Raw genomic sequence first — 16,584 nt, 5'->3', positions numbered from 1 at the left:
TAGTGAAGTGCACAGACCTTAAGTGTTCATTTGCATTACATTTGGTGCATATATATACTAAGGTATCCTACTCTCCAATCAAGAAAGAGAACATTTCTTTCACCTTGGAAAGTTCCTTTGTGTTCCCATTCCCAGGAGTCAACTTCAGTTCTGGTTTCTTTCACATAGATTACTTTTGCCTATTCTTGAACTTTATATAAATGGAATCATACTATGTATGCTCTTCTTGACTTGATATAATTTTTCTGAGTTTTCATCCATGATGCATGTATCCGTAGTTCATTTTTTTTATTGCTACGTACTACTCCATTATATAAATGTATCACATTTTGTTTATCCATTCTCTGTTAATGAACATTTGGGTTGTTTTACAGTCATTCTTGGACTGTCTAAAATTTTTCTAAATCTAGTTATCTTATTGTCCTCATATATGTCTTCCAGTCACTTGGTACCCTGAGGAAACAACTTTATACTTTCACATTAAGAATCCCAAGTGTCTATATTTGTGTGTGTGTCTATCTACATGAATTTATTATGATACTACCTCTTTTTTTTTCAAATACCCAGTCCATACATTTTTTATTATTTCTGGTTTTCTCATTGACCTTTTTCATTGCCACCCAATTTAGAGCTTCCTTCCCAGTCTAACAACCCTCTAAACCTTGCTAGTAAAGAAGCAAGTATATAAGTGGCCATTGGTAGAAGCTAGAGTTTGATTTGATATTGACCTTAAATAGTTTTTTCTGAGAGGGCAAGTTGCCTGATATCTAGTTACAGATGGGAGTGATTGGAACAGACATACTAATGTTCCACTACTTTGAGTTCTTCAGTTGCTTTTTGTTTTTTTGGTCTTGTTGTCCATATCTGGTCCTTACTTTTGGATGTGTTCTGAAACCCTTCTGTACTTTAGTAATTTTTTTCCTTTAGCCATCAAATACTACCTGGGCATCCCTGAAATCTAACTAGTTGATTCTTTTTCTAGTACAAAGGTACTTCGAAAAGTTTGTGGAAAAATAGAATTGAAAGATAATACAAAATCTTTCCATGAACTTTTTGAAGTACCCTCATAATAGTAATTGCAAGCCAACTTAACATTTGTATATGGGATTTTCTTATGTAGGATTTTTCATCTTAATTTTAGCTATTTGGTAATGTAAATTAGAAAGATAACAAGAGATTATAGGAGACGGTAGGCTATAAAACAAACAGTATTGGGTTTGGAATTTTATCTCTACGTACGGTGTACCGCTAAATTACAGTGTAAGCTAAGGCAGGTTATTGCCACTTTGGGTTTTGCTATCCTTGTGTGTAAAATAAAAGAAAAAGTGGATTAAGTAAGCCTTTCCCAGAACATGTTCTACGAAACACCTTTAATAGTGCAGGGTGTTAATGGGTGTCCTTTGGAAAGAGGATTCTGTTGTTAACTAAGTCTGGGAAATGTTAGGGAAAGCAGAGTTAGACTTTTTTTTTTTTTTTTTTTTTTTTTTGACAGCTGGTTGGTACAGGGATTGAATGAATGCTGGACCCGAGTGTTATCAGCATCACACTCTAACTAACTTGAGCTAACTGGCCAGCCCTTAGGCTTTTTTTATTGTATGTTTTCAGTCTGTAGTATAGTATCATAGTATGGTATCATGTATACATTCCTCAAACTTAATTAACTATGAAACTTTTTCAAAAAACACATGGTTTCTCCTAGGAATGGTGATTGGTGGAAAACCAGTTTGGAAAAATCCTTTATTCCTACATACATATTTTCTCTTTATATGATAATTTAGTTACTGATTATTTCAGGTAATTTTTTAAAATACTAATTTTTTAGAAAAATTTTTAAAGGAAAAAGAGTGAAATAAATGTTATCAAGAATTTCTCTCCCCAAAGATAATTACAATTAATATTTTCTATTTTTTTTGTCATAGGCATTGTTCTCACTAAGGTTGGGTACTATACTATTCCCTCTATGGATGACCTTGCTAAAATTACAAATGAAAAAGGAGAGTGCATTGTTTCTGACTTCACTATTGGTCGTAAAGGTGAGTGTGAGTTTAGGAGTTAGTGTATAAGCTAGAGATTTGCACCTTGATTTCATAATTAAGGGAAGCTCTTGGTAGCTGAATCTGTTTTTTCCTACATATGGGCCCACCTTGGCCTGAATAGTAAATACTTTGAGTGACAAGTAACAAAACAAGAAAGACCAGAACCATGTAGCATTCTTTTGGCTTAGGTTTACCTGTTTGGGTCCCATAACTATTTGGCTCATTACAATTTTCCACAATTATCAAGAAATACTAAGTGAGAAAATTGAAAAATTGACAAGAATTATGTAATACTTAGGTTCACCTTCATATTATTATTACAGATAACTTAATTTTCTTGGGGAAAAAATCTTGCTATATCATATTTAAAAAGGTCTTAGGCGTTTTAACACATGGTAGGCTAGATGCTATGGTTTGTTTATATAGCAGTGTGGCAGATATTTGGGAAGAGATTTAAGTAGGCTATTTTGAGAAAAACAGAAGTGTTATAAAAATGAATATGTTAAATCAGATAACAATGTAATTGATGTCACTTTCTATGTTCCCATTCTTACCATATTATGGAGGAAGTAATTCACTCTAGGAATTGCTTGATGATTTAAAATATTAATGTTTAAAGTTGCTTGTTCCTCTGATTGTTTTATCACTATAGGTGTAAAGTAGGTATTTGCTTTCATACAGGATGAATTTTTAACTATACACTCTGACTTGTAGGTTATGGTTCAATCTATTTTGAAGGAGAAGTGAATTTGACAAATCTAAATTTGGATGATATAGTGCATATCCGAAGGAAAGAAGTGATTGTCTACTTAGATGATAACCAAAAACCACCTGTGGGTGAAGGACTAAATAGGTATGAATTTGTTTACATATGGAAAATAATCAGCTAAATTACAATTTTCTTCCTGTAAACATAAATGGGTTCATATTATATACATGTTTCTGCAACTTGCTTTTCTGACTTACTGTAGGGTATAATTATGGTTTCTCTACTTTCATTTAAAAGTATAAGTGTTAAAGAATTGAGGATGATTTTTGGACTCACTCCTTTTCCCTAATACTGTTGAGGCCAACTGCTAGTTTCAAAAACTGTTTTTACTAGTGTTTTTGTTTTTTCCTGTTTGTTGTGGCCATACTTAACACTCTCGTTCTTTTAGTGTGAGATCCTAGCTTTTAATATCTCTTCAGGCAGGTGAAAGGGCCATAGTTAAAATCATTTATCTTTATAACCTACCATGCCTGAATCATTAAGAAATATAAAATCTTAACAGACTTATGACTAGTAAAGAGATTGAATCAGTAATCAAAAACCTCCTAACAAAGAAAAGCCCAGGACCAAATGGCTTCACTAGTGAATTCTACTAAACATTTAAAGAAGAATTAACACCAATCCTTCTCAAATTCTTTCAAAAAATTGAAGAGAAGGTTAACACTTCCAAATGTATGAAGGTGAGCATTACCTGATTCTAAAGCCAGTCCAAGACATTATAAGGAAAGACTACAGACCAGTATACTTAATATAATGATGCAAAAATCATCAGAACACTAGCAAACAGAATGTAAAGGCACTCTGAAAGGATTACATACCATTACCAAGTGGGATTTATTCTAGAATGCAATGATGGACCAACATATGAAAATCAATCTATGTAGTACACCACTTTAACAGGATAAAGAAAAAACACCGCATGGTTATCTTAATTGATGCAGAAAAATTTGACAAAATTCAACACCCTTTTGTAATAAAAACACTCAGCAAAGTAGGAATAGAAGGAAACTGCTTCAGCATAATAAAGGCCTTTTATGAAAAACTGACAGTCAACATCATAATGTTGAAATGCTGAAAGCTTTTCCTCTAAGACAATAATGCTTGCTCGCTTTTGCCGCTTGTCTACTACTACATACTACTGCAAGTCCTGGTCAGAGCAGTTAGTCAAGAAAAAGAAATAAAAAAGCATACAGTTTTGAAAGGAAGAAGTAAAATTATCTGTCTTCAGATGACATGATCTTATATGTAGAAAATCCCAAAGATTCCACACACAAAAACATTGTTAGTAGTTATTCAAATTCAGCAAACTTACAGGACACAAAATCAACATACAAAAATTAGTTGCATTTCTATACACTAACAGTGAACAATCTGAAAAGAAAACTAAGAAAACAATTATTTACAATAGCATCAAAAAGAATAAAATACATAGGAATAAACTTAACCAAGGAGGTGAATAACTTGTATACTGAAAACTACAGAACATTGCTGAAAGAAATTAAAGAGGACACAGATACAGTAAATGGAATGACATCCTGTGTTCATGTGTTGGAAGACTTAATGTCAGTACTACCCAAAGTGATCTACAAATTTAATGCAGTCTATCAAAATCCCAGTAGCATTTTTGTAGAAATAGAAAAATCCATTCTAAAATTCATGTCGAATCTCAGTGAACCCCAAGTAGCTAAAATGATCTTTAATAAAAAATTTGGAGGTCTTACACATCCTGATCTCCATCCTGATTTCCAGACTTATAAAGCTACAGAAATTAGAATATTGTGATACTGGCAGAAAAACAGACAAATACCAGTGGAATAGAATAGAGAGCCTAGAAATAAATCTTCACATATATGGTCAATTAATTTTCAACAAGGGTATAAAGATCATTCAATGGGAAGAGATGGTGTTGGGAAAATTGGATATCCACATCCAAAAGAAGGAAATTGACCCTTACCTTACACCATATACAAAAATTAACTAAAAATGTATTAGATACCTAAATGTAAGACCTAAAACTATAAAACTCTTAGACAAAAAATAGGAGGAAAGCTTCATGACGCTGGTTTTGACAATGATTTTTTGGAAATGACACCAAAAGAATAACAAAGCAAAAATAGGTAAGTAGGACTACATCAAACTGAAAAGCTTTCACATAGCAAAGGGGGTACAATCAGGAGTGAAAAAGCAGCCTACAGAATGGGAGAAAATATTTGCAAATGATGTATCTGGTAGGGTTACTATCCAGAATATAAAGAATTCATATAATTCAACAATAACAACAAAAATAGTAACCCAATTAAAAAATGGGCAAAGGACTTTCTCCAGAGATGATATACAAATGGCCAACAAGCATATGGAAAGATGCTCAACATCATTAATCATTAGGGAAATGCAAATAAAAACTACAATGAGATATCATACTCATCAGGATGGTTACTATCAAAAAAACCCAACAAATCTTGACTAGGATATAGACAAATTGGAACCTTTGTACACTACTGGTGGGAATGTAAAATGATGCAATTTACTATGTGATCCAGCAATTCCACTTCTGAGTATGTATCCAAAAGAACTGAAAGCAAGATCTCAAAGAAATGTTTGTACACCCATGTTCATAGCAACACTATTCATGATAGCCAAGAGGTGAAAGCAACCCAAGTGTTCGTTGACAGGTGAATGGATAAACAAAATGTGGTATATACATACAATAGAATATTATTCAACCTTAGAAAGAAAGGAAATTCTGATGCTGTGCATGCTACAGCGTAGAAGAACCTTGAGGATGTTACACTAAGTGAAATAAGTCAGTCCACAAGAAGGCAAATACTGTATGATTACATTTATGAGGTATCTGAATAAGTCAGATTCATAGAAACAAAGCAGAGTGGTGGTTTGCCAGGGGACAGGCATAGAGAGAATTGGGGAGTTGTTTAATGGGGTATAGAGTTTCAGTTTTGCAAGATGAAAACCTTCTGGCAATGGGTTGCGCAGCAATATGAATACTACTGGAATGTACAGTTAGAAATCGTTAAGATGATAAATTTCATGTTATGCCCTTTTCTCCACAATGAAAATTATTAAAAAACCATCTACATATTATGTGGTAGTCACTGTACTAGGTGCAAGGCATACAAAATGAATGAGACATAGCACTTGAACTCCAATATTGATATTAAAAGTGGTACACTACAATTATTGCAGTTATCTTCACACTCATCATTTAATGGTCAGTACTGTGATGTTCTTGATACTTTATTCTAAAAGCATTTGTTGTTAATAAATGGTAGTGGGCTGGCCAGTTAGCTCAGCTTGTTAGAGCACAGCCTTGTAACACCAAAGTCATATGTTTGCATCCCCATACCGGCCAGCCACCCCCCCAAAAAAAACAAAAAAAACCACACAAGTAAATGGTAGTAGCTGTTACTGTTACTGTTGTTGTTAAGTACAGTAGCATTTTAGACATACACTAAGACTTGGGTCTTAACCACTAGACTGTGACCTGAATAACTTAGTCAAGGATTTTTATTAAAATTATTGGATTTTAATTAAAAGATTGTTATTAAAATTAGATTGGAAATAATTGATGTACCATGGTAGTTTGAAATAAATGCACTCTGTCTCTGGAACCGTATACTGAGTTAGTTGATATAAGGGTCACTTCTTGCTCTTAAGTTTACCATGGGAAGCATGACTCAAGTTGATGAAACCCCTGCAGAATAATTTCAAGATAACATAGCTACCTTTATTTGCTATTTATGTAGGTGTTAGTTGGCTTTCTGGCCTAATATGAAGCAGTTACACTTTACTTTGTTATACTTTACAGGAAGGCTGAAGTTACTTTGGATGGAGTTTGGCCAACAGATAAAACATCTCGATGTTTAATAAAGAGCCCAGATCGACTTGCTGATATCAACTATGAGGGGAGATTGGAAGCAGTTTCAAGGAAACAGGGAGCTCAGTTCAAAGAGTACCGGCCTGAAACTGGTTCTTGGGTGTTTAAGGTATATAATCCCTTAACCCATTTTTTACTTTTATGAATTGAATTTGGAGTCACAAAATGTTTGTGTTGGAAGAGATCCTCTCTTAAATTCTCTCTTTTTTTTAAAAATTTGTTTTGCAGCTGGCCTGTGTGGGGATCCTAACCCTTGATCTCAGTGTTATCAACACCATGCTCTAAACAACTGAGCTAACCGGCCAGTCTAATTTTTCTCTTTATTTTTATAAATTAGGAAACAGATGTAGAGAGATATGTCATGATTTGTTCCAAATCACACACCTAGTTAAAATTCAGCAATAATGAGCTGTTATAATTCAAGTCCTCTCCCACTTCCAGTGAGCATTTAGATATGCTTCTAAGGTGTGGTTTTTCTAATGTGTGTCATCACTGAAACTTAAGTAAGTAATTCATCAGTCAGTACTCTTTGTCTCTTGGTAGATCAACTCTTCGTAAATAATAGCCATTCTTACTTTTAAAGATTTTGGGGGATGGAGAGGTTGACTTCTTCCTATCCATGATAGTTTAACCCAATAGTTTCTTCCTCTTCTAGAGCAGTTGGATTATTTAATTTGTTGAAGGCCTTTGTGTAGGTAGAGAACAACTGGGAAATATAAGTATGTGAAAATAATAATGGCTCTTTTGGATTTGGTTTCTTATATCAATTATTGCTTTTTTTTTTTTTTTTTTTTTAAAAGCAGCTGGCTGGTTTGGGGATCTGAACCCATGACCCCGGTATTAGAAGGCTGTGTTCTAACCAACTGAGCTAACCAGCCAGCCAATGATTGCATTTGAAATGACATTTTAGACTGGTTGATTAGCGCAGTTGGTCAGAGCTCAGTGCTGTAACACCAAGACAAGGGTTTGAATTCCTATACCGGCCAGCGGCCAAAAAAAACCAACAAAATAAAATGATATTTTCGTCTATATTATATAATCTGTATTCATTTAGTTATATGAGCAACTAGGAAGTGCAGCAAACATCATCTGAATCTTAGAAAAACAGTGAAGTGTGATAGGTGACATTTCATTTTGTTTTAAATATTTTGATATTTCTCCTTTGTTTTGTTTTGTTATGATAATGCTGCAAGATTGCAAGGGCAAGTATTGTAGAAGTCTCTGAATAGAAGAAAGTGTTAAATTGGTTTTGTTGGGTCTTCCTTAGGTCTCTCATTTTTCTAAGTATGGCCTTCAGGATTCTGATGAAGAGGAGGAGGAGCATCCATCCAAAACTAGTACGAAGAAGTTGAAGACTGCCCCTTTGCCTCCCGCAGGCCAGGCTACCCCTTTCCAGATGGCTCTTAACGGCAAACCTGCACCTCCACCCCAGGTAGAGAAAGGACAGTGAATTTGAATGGAATCATGATACAGAAGTTGAAAGCAAGTCATTCTTCTAGTACAAAGATGTTTTATGACCCCTGGAACTTTGAAAAGTGCAAACATATTTGCAATCATGTTGAGACAAGTACAAGGAAGGGTATGAGGTGGTGCAGGCATCTGTATTTTAATTGAGAGATTTAAAGAATTCCCTTGCTGTTTGGATCATTCCTGTACAGATTGTAATTCTTAAACATCTCCCTCTCTCTCATTTGGACTTGCTGAATTCTCCACTTAGTGATCAAGTTGCTCATGTGGGTTGATGCAAAGTAAATCCTACTTTTATTGACTACCTGATGTGCAGTTTAATCTTGTTCTTTACCTCCATGGTTTTTTAAAAGTTAAATTAGTTTTCTGCAAGGGTTTTTAACTCTATTTTCTCAACTTGTTTGCTTAAACTTCAGATAACCTCGATATTTGTATTTTAATAATACATAATATTTATGAAAATAGATAGTTTTAGAATTAAAATGAGTTATTTGCCTTGGGGAGAGTAGGGGCAGCATTGTTTGTTGCAATTACTTGTATAATTTTCTTTTTCAGTATTGTTAATGCCAGTATAAACCTTCTGTCCTTGCAGAGAAAGGCTTGTGATTTAAATATCAGGTAGTTTCTTTGAAAGCCAACTGATGAAGAGTTATACTTTAATTTGGATGTTATTTATATTCAGTCAAGTTTAAAAAATTTTTTCTTGCTGCCACACTTTCTTAAAGAACAGTTCTTGATAATGGATTTCTCTGTAAAGCATCCTCTTCCTCTTAGCTGCTAAAAGAAAGACCTTTGGAATTTTCCATGCTACAATTTTTATGGCTGCTGAAATGTGTGATTTTCATGATTTATTAAATAATTTCTTGGGAGGCATTTTCTGGAGGATGTTGTTTGTATGTATGTTCTTGTTTGCGCATATGGGGGGGACGGTTTGATAAAGTGGGAAACTAGAACTATGTTGACTTTTATGTTTATAATCTTTGTAGCAGTTAGAATACCCCTGAGAAATAGCTACTTAAGAGGTGCTGTAAATGGACTTGTTTTTCCAGTTATCCATGTTCCATGTTCATTTTGTCTGAATCATATGCCTGATATAATCCCTTTTTTTCCAAAGTGTTTTTTGTTCTTACAGTATACAGTCAGCCCTCCATATCCATGGGTTCCATATCCATGGGTTCCACATCCATGGATTCAACCAACAGTGAATAGAAAGTATTTGGGGGAAAAGTAATACAACAATAGAAAATAATACAAATTCTTAAAAACAATACAGTATAACAACTATTTACATAGCATTTACAGTGTATTAGGTATTATAACAAATCTAGAGATGATTTAAAGTATATGGGAGGATGTGCATAAGTTATGCAATTACTGTGCCATTTTATATATAAGAGACCTGAGTATTCATGGATTTCGGTGTCCATAGATGTCCTGGAACCAGTCCTCGTGGATACTGAGGGAAGACTGTATGTTTCTTAAGGAAACAGCCTTATTTTCTGCCAATAAAAGTAACATGTAGGATCCTGAAGATACCACTGAAAAAGAAAAGCTTCATCTATGGATGGACAGGACAAATTTAAGTAATATTGATAATCGGTAGTTATCAGTCTCTTTAATTGCCAGAATACAAAAACTAGAAAATAAGTATAAATTCCTATTGTGACATTTTTTTAAGCAAGGACTGTTTGGAAAACCGAGCATCAAAAATTTTTAGAATAAGATTCTAGCAAAAAAGAAAGGTATAAGGATTCAAAATGAACCAATGGAATATAGTGAGTAGGTATTTTTTTCAGATACCTACTTTGATTGAAGAACTGGATAATCTTTGACCTTTGGATGGGGAGAGCAGAAATGAGAGAAATGGATAGAAGTGTTCAGATATCCAGGCTTTAGGTTTTGTTTACCTGGATCATACATGAAGGCCTTGAGCTTATTGTGTTAGAGCAGTAGCATGGGACTCTAGAGAACTCTTCCTTCATATTGCCCAATGACCAAGGGTTGAAGGGAAATGTCAGTGGATAGTCATTGTACTAAAAACCCTACATTTTACTTGGCATGGGGAAAATGCCTGAGCCATCTGAATTAACTGGGAACAGGCAGCACAATCTTTTCCCTTCGTAAAGATGACTGTCTTCACACTGTCAGCTGGCCCCTTGGAGGGGTTGATTTCCATGATACTACTATGTTCCTGAAGTCTCCTGTAGCATTTTCTTTCCTGTATGCAACCTCAAAGGGAGGATGTTTCTTTAGCTATTCAGGAAGATTTGTATTTTTGTTTAATGGTCATATTTATTCCACTACCTTTTATATAATATCTTCAGTCCCCTTTTTCCAGTTGGTTCTTAAACCTTGCTTTTGCCCCCAAATCTAAGCAACCAGAAAACATAAAGTTAACTAGATTTTCATGTAATTTTTTTTCTCCAGTACCTATTAGGTTAGAGAAAATGTTGGCAGAGAAACCTCAGTCACACAGATGAATTAAGGCAATTGTAGAAATGCTTTGTTCTGAAGTTAGAACTTAAGTTTCAAATTTCTGGTCTGAAATCTAGTTTCCAGCCCTGGTGAGCTTGACTTTGAGTTCATAGATCTGGCATGGGGCTCAGACATATTTATATTTTAATGCTTTTCTCCAGGGGATTGAGATGTGCAACCAGGTTTCAAAACTGTTTGTTGAAAGACATCAGACCTTTGGCACTCAGGTAGAGATACATGTAGCTTTTACCTCAACCTTGAAACAAGTCGAACTTATGTTCAATACCATCAAGGAAGGCTAGTTGACTTGCTCAGAAACTTAACATTGTTCAGTCAGTGAATTCATGCAAATAAGTTAAAAACATTTTTAGAAGAAAAAAGTGATTAGGATTTAGAAGAAAATTCCATTTCATTTTGTGTATACTTTGATTTAAAATAAAATGACAGTTATCTAAATCGATCCAATGAATCAATATACATTTTTAATATATTCTATATTTTTGTGTACTTTATATATATTGCATATATAAAGTAATTTTATAGCCACAGCTTGTTTGTTTCAGATATTATTGAAGGGCAGATTGATTTTCTTAATGTATTAGCCTGATAATTCTTTTGCATATTAATTTTTAAATCAAATGTAAAGTTAGTAATGTTATCAAGACCTATGCCTCCTGCAGTAATATCCCTGAGTATATGTGTGGAAACATACACGCTTACCTTTGTGGGCCTTTGACAAGATCAGGCGCGTTCAGGGTGGTATGGCCATAGACTTTGGTGGGCCTTTGAAATTCTAACATGGAATTTCTCTTGAGGAGAGCACAAAATTGTTGACAGGGCTGATTTCTAAACAGAATGAATATAAAACATTCTTTACAGTTAAAAAACAAATTGTTTTGGAGGCAGGCAGCAGTAGTTCTACTAGATCAAACTATGGCTGAGAGGGTAGAATCAATTATTTAAACATCTGTTTGACCTTGGACTGGTTGTTCGCTCTGTTGAGAAAGAGTGTCTTAATATGGTCTCACTTAACCTACTGAATTAAGAGATGGTGTATCTTTAAGGTACTGGCAGCCTTGTTTGAATAACGAAGATGCTTTTGAGTGGGAGAGTGGAGATTTCTCAAATCGTTGAAGGTTTCAGTTGTGAAAATTCACCCTCCATATATTTTGAATTTCATCTTATAGATATTATCTGTGTGATTAGTATTTGTAATGCACTGTTCTGGTTTTTAGAAATAAGTAAGATATGATCTATCTTCAAGAGATTACATTGTAGGAAAGAGAGTTAAAATGATATCCTAGTTGGCTTCTTCTCCCAATATGAGCCATTCTTTTCTATAGACCTCCCAGGGAGCTTTTCTCCTTGCTCTTCAATTCCTTCTGAGTCATCATTTTTTTTTTATTAGTTCACCATTTTCTGCAGGACTGTCTTTGAAGGAGCACCTGATCTGCCAAGATTTCTCTGTAAATAAGTACACAGACATCTTTTGGAGGAATTTATTGCAATTACTTAGATATACTTTAACAAAATTTATATAGATGGTCCTAGGAGTTTACCAGGTCGTCATACTTTCACCCCTCGTTCTCTCGTTACAAGATATCTTGTAGTTTTGAAGTCTGTGTAAGGGTGTAGCAAATAAAACCTTGATCTTTAGCATTCTTTATAAAGATACACTGGGTCCCTTAGGTCTTTAATCTAGTTATTTGATGGAATCTCATTTTGCTAAAAGTGTTTTAGGTGAGTATCTCTTGCTGTATCATTCCTTTGTTGAGTAATGTAATTAAGTTAAAATTATCCTCTGTCTCCCTTCTTCCTTTCCTCCTACCCATCCTCACTCCTTCTTGTCCTTTCATAATTATTAATTGCTTTCTCTGTTGTATGCCAGGCACTGCATTACAAAGTAGAAATAAATTAAGTTTTCAGTGAATGTTGAACTTAACTCAATGATATGCTTGGCGTAAGATACAGAAAACAATAAGCCACAGTTGCTGTTTATAAGCCTTGTTGGCAATCTGGTGGGCCAAACATATATGCAAGAAATTATAATATAACATGATGCATGGTATAAAATAGGTATAAACAGGGTATCATGGTGTCCAAGCAGTAGGTTTCCAACTGACAGATTGACAGAAGATGGGGAGTATCAGAACTTTTTTAAAAAGCAAATTGTTTGGTTAAAATTTAACATGTTAGGGAACTGTGGAGAAAGAGTCTTCCCACAATTCTTAGAATTAAACTGGGAGCATCATCACCAAGTACTTTTCCCCCCACCCCCCCAATGATTTTGGAGCATCAAAGTAGTCAGACCTGCCTGTAGCATCTCTAGTAGGGAAAAAATAGTATCATCTTTGCCTTTCAACCATTGTTTAGCTTCCAGTGTTGTTGTTAGAGCAGTCCTTAGGGATTGTTCACATCTTAAGTGGCAATTCACCATGTATCCAATGCCTCGGTTTTTCTGCAGTTGTGCATAGGAGCATTCATTCTTTTAGTAATGATATTTGTAAAAGGAATGCAGGGTAGTAATAGCTAATGTCCAATTCAAGATGAAATTGAAAAAGTTATACTAATGGTGGTTTCTTTGTCCAAGATAATGAAACTTTTTTTTTTAACTACCTTTTTATAATAGCATCCATTTGAGGTTTAGCATGAAATAGGTCACTAGTGAAAGATCAGCCAGAAATTGTGGAAGGGTAATAATCTGCAAACAGAATCAGAAAGAAAATAAATGTTTCATAAGTTGGCTCAGTCACTTGTTAACATTTTACCAAGTAATATGTGCGTTTTGGACATATGTACTATATGTTTCAGTTTTATGAGTGTTTACCTTTTCAAACCATGAACTGTTAGTCATATCTTTAAAACTATTTAATCAATGTAAATATAACTCATGAAGAGATTATTCCCAGATTAAAATTGTTTCTAATATTTGTTTTTCCCTTTGGGAAATTAGAGTAGACATTTCTCATATCTCACATAGTACTGAGTAGATAGAGTTAGCTAACCTTAGGAATCAGTCACCAAAAAGATAAATTCCATACCCAAAATTGTGTTAACTAGAAATTTGTTTTTAAACTCTTCTTAAAGAAAATGCAAAGTTATTGAAGACTTTCTTATCTGTATCTTTTGTTCCCTTTTCCCAATGGCTTCTGGCTGCAAGGCATGATGACCCTGTGTAAATCAGAAAATTGTATTTGCTGGCTAAAGTAGTTAAGGTATAATCCTTGTCTCTGAAGAGCACCATTTTTTTCAGTTTGGGTGCTGGCTTAAGTCCTATACATAATATTACAAAAGAATGTTTCCATGAATCCTCATTTGGATTCCAAGTACTTATAGGGGGTTGTGGTGATAATTGATGTTAAATCCTCTTTAGGAAATCTGCTACCTCACCTCATGATAGAATGGGCAGTCTAATAATGCCATACTGTATCCTGAATAAACTAAATCTGATCTAGAAGTTCTGTGTCTATTTGGTATGATTTAATGCTGCTTCCCTGATCTTTCTGCTGTCTACAGAGCCAGAGCCCAGAGGTGGAGCAGTTAGGGAGGGTTGTGGAACTGGACAGTGACATGGTAGATATCACGCAGGAGCCAGTTTTGGATTCCATGTTAGAAGAGAGCGTGCCTGAGGATCAGGAACCCGTGTCTGCCTCAACACACATTGCATCTTCACTGGGAATTAATCCACATGTGTTACAGGTGAAGTCCTAACCCACCCCTTTTACAACAGAAAGCCAAACTAATATTTTATCTCCCTTGCATAACATCAGGCCTCTTCCTTGATTATTCACTTAAGACCACAGTGCTCACTGTAGTGAAAAAACAAAACAAACAAAAAACAGGAATATGGCTAATGTTTTGGCCTCATTTTCCCATCCAGGGAGGGAAGGCTATATTGAGAATCAGAAGATAAGGCTTCCAGTTTTAACTGAATCAGAACAGAAGACCTAGTTTCTAATCCACTTTTGTAATAATTACTATGTGACTTTAGGCAAGTCATTTAACATCGTGAGCACTACTTCACAGGGTTGTTTTGAGGCTTTGTAAAGTGTTGTGCAAAACTTAAAAATTAAAACCTGGTAGATACAGATTTCTTTAAGCTCTGTCTCTACTTTCCTCTGTCCATGCCTTTTACTATGTTATAAGTTTAGCCTTTGGCTATGTTTGACTATAAAATTATTCATTCAACAAATGTGAGGAACCACTGTATGCCAGGCTCTGGCAAGACTATAGATACAAAGAAGAGGAGTATTATATATGATTTATGCCCTTCAGGCACATACAGTGTAATAAAGTCAGTCACACAAAGGTTATACTAGCTCTGGACACAGCCTTGAAGAGGAGCGATTTTTGGTTGTTGTAAACTACATTTTTCTATAATGGTCTTTCAGTTCTAGGGAGCACATTCATTCTATAGATATTGCCTTTTTAGATCATGAAAGCATCATTGCTTGCTGATGAAGAAGATGTAGATACAGTGCTGGATCAACGCTTCAGTCGCCTTCCTTCCAAAGCAGATACTTCTCAAGAAATCTGTTCTCCCAGACTCCCTATTTCAGCATCCCACTCATCGAAGTCACGTTCACTAGGTACTGTATACAATATGCTGTTTTATAAGAAAGCTGTAGTGTCATCAAGTTTTGATTTTCACATATCTTCTTCTAAGCTGAGTGGACTTCTGTAGCAAATATACCCCTAACAGCCATACCTATGACATAAGGATGCTAAAAGAAACTGTACTCTTATAAATATCTGTTAGGAGTGTTCAGTTTTTAGTAACCATAATTACCTGTATAGGTGCAGATGCAGAAGTTGAATGGACAGGGCTGCCCAGTTAGCTCATTTGGCTTTGTAACACTAAGGTCAAGGGTTCAGATCCCCACATGGGTCAGCTGCCAAAAAATAAAAAAGCAAAGAAGTTGTATGGAGAAAAAAGCATTTGTGCTTTGTTTAAGGCCATGTTTTTGTTTGCTTATGAATGTGGATTAGATACTAAGCTCTAATTTCTTAATTTTTGTTACACATTACTTAGAATTGTGCCACAACAAGTTGTCCCGCACTCTTTTTTGTGCAGGTGGTGTTCTTTGTTTTGTTTTTGGCAGCTGGCTGGTACAGAGATTGAACCCTGGACCTTGGTGTTATCAGCACATGCACTAACCAACTGAGCTAACCGGACTCTGTGCAGTTTTAATATTATCTTGCCTTCTGGGGGCAAATTTTGCTTTTCATAATGCACAAAACTTGTCAGATTTCTACTCTTCCCTAAACCTTCCCAAAATCCTAAGAAGCTTTCCCCTTTGTTTTCTAGTGGGTTTGTAACTATGTGGGATTGGAGATAGAGTATTAATGTTAACAAAGGACTTAAGCAGATGTAATCTCAAAGCATCTTGAAAGCCAGAGGATCTACCGGATAGACATTTGTTTATGTTGCTTTAAAAACTAAATGTTTATTTTTCAGTTCTTCTGAGTGCCCTTTTTATAAACTTGCTTTTTAAAAATATATTAACTAGGACTGACCAGAGAGCTCAATTGGTTAGAGCACAGCCTCGTAACACCAAGGTTACAGGTTCAGATCCCCATTTCAGCCACCCACCAAATAAATAAAAATATTTTAACTGACAAAGCATTAGTTAAACATTCTTAATAACCTTTTCCATAGTGGGCACTACAGGAAAATCTCATCCTTCAATAACCAGCTCCATGTTTTAGATAGGAACCATATAAAATTGAAGAACAGGAACTAGTAATAAGAACTGTCCTTCAGGAAGACACATATAAAAATCATAAGATGCTTCAGTGGGGTTTTGTTTCCTTAAGTCTAGCATAGTAGGAATTTGAGTTTTGATCTTATTAAGCTTTTTATATGGACTAAGAAAGGGTTACATTCGGGATTTTGATAAGAGCATAAGTGTTGATGCCAGACTTACCTGGGCTTATCTCCCAGT

The 16,584-nt window shown here is 34.9% G+C and overlaps 1 protein-coding gene across 4 annotated transcripts in view; it reads left to right on the top strand.

Moving 5' to 3' along the window:
• NUP98 (nucleoporin 98 and 96 precursor) overlaps window positions 1–16,584 on the top strand; it is a 90,673-nt gene that overhangs the window by 50,346 nt on the left and 23,743 nt on the right. For all 4 annotated transcript variants that reach the window (XM_063092453.1, XM_063092455.1, XM_063092452.1 and 1 more), the window contains exons 17-22: window positions 1,920–2,033; window positions 2,751–2,889; window positions 6,629–6,806; window positions 7,965–8,129; window positions 14,156–14,338; window positions 15,072–15,228. In XM_063092453.1, coding sequence (XP_062948523.1) covers window positions 1,920–2,033; window positions 2,751–2,889; window positions 6,629–6,806; window positions 7,965–8,129; window positions 14,156–14,338; window positions 15,072–15,228 — 936 coding nt within the window. The remainder of the gene's footprint in view (window positions 1–1,919; window positions 2,034–2,750; window positions 2,890–6,628; window positions 6,807–7,964; window positions 8,130–14,155; window positions 14,339–15,071; window positions 15,229–16,584) is intronic.

This window comes from Cynocephalus volans, chromosome 4 (genome assembly GCF_027409185.1).
Source record: "Cynocephalus volans isolate mCynVol1 chromosome 4, mCynVol1.pri, whole genome shotgun sequence".
Taxonomy (NCBI): domain Eukaryota; kingdom Metazoa; phylum Chordata; class Mammalia; order Dermoptera; family Cynocephalidae; genus Cynocephalus; species Cynocephalus volans.
This window is presented reverse-complemented; position numbering and strand designations above follow the sequence as displayed.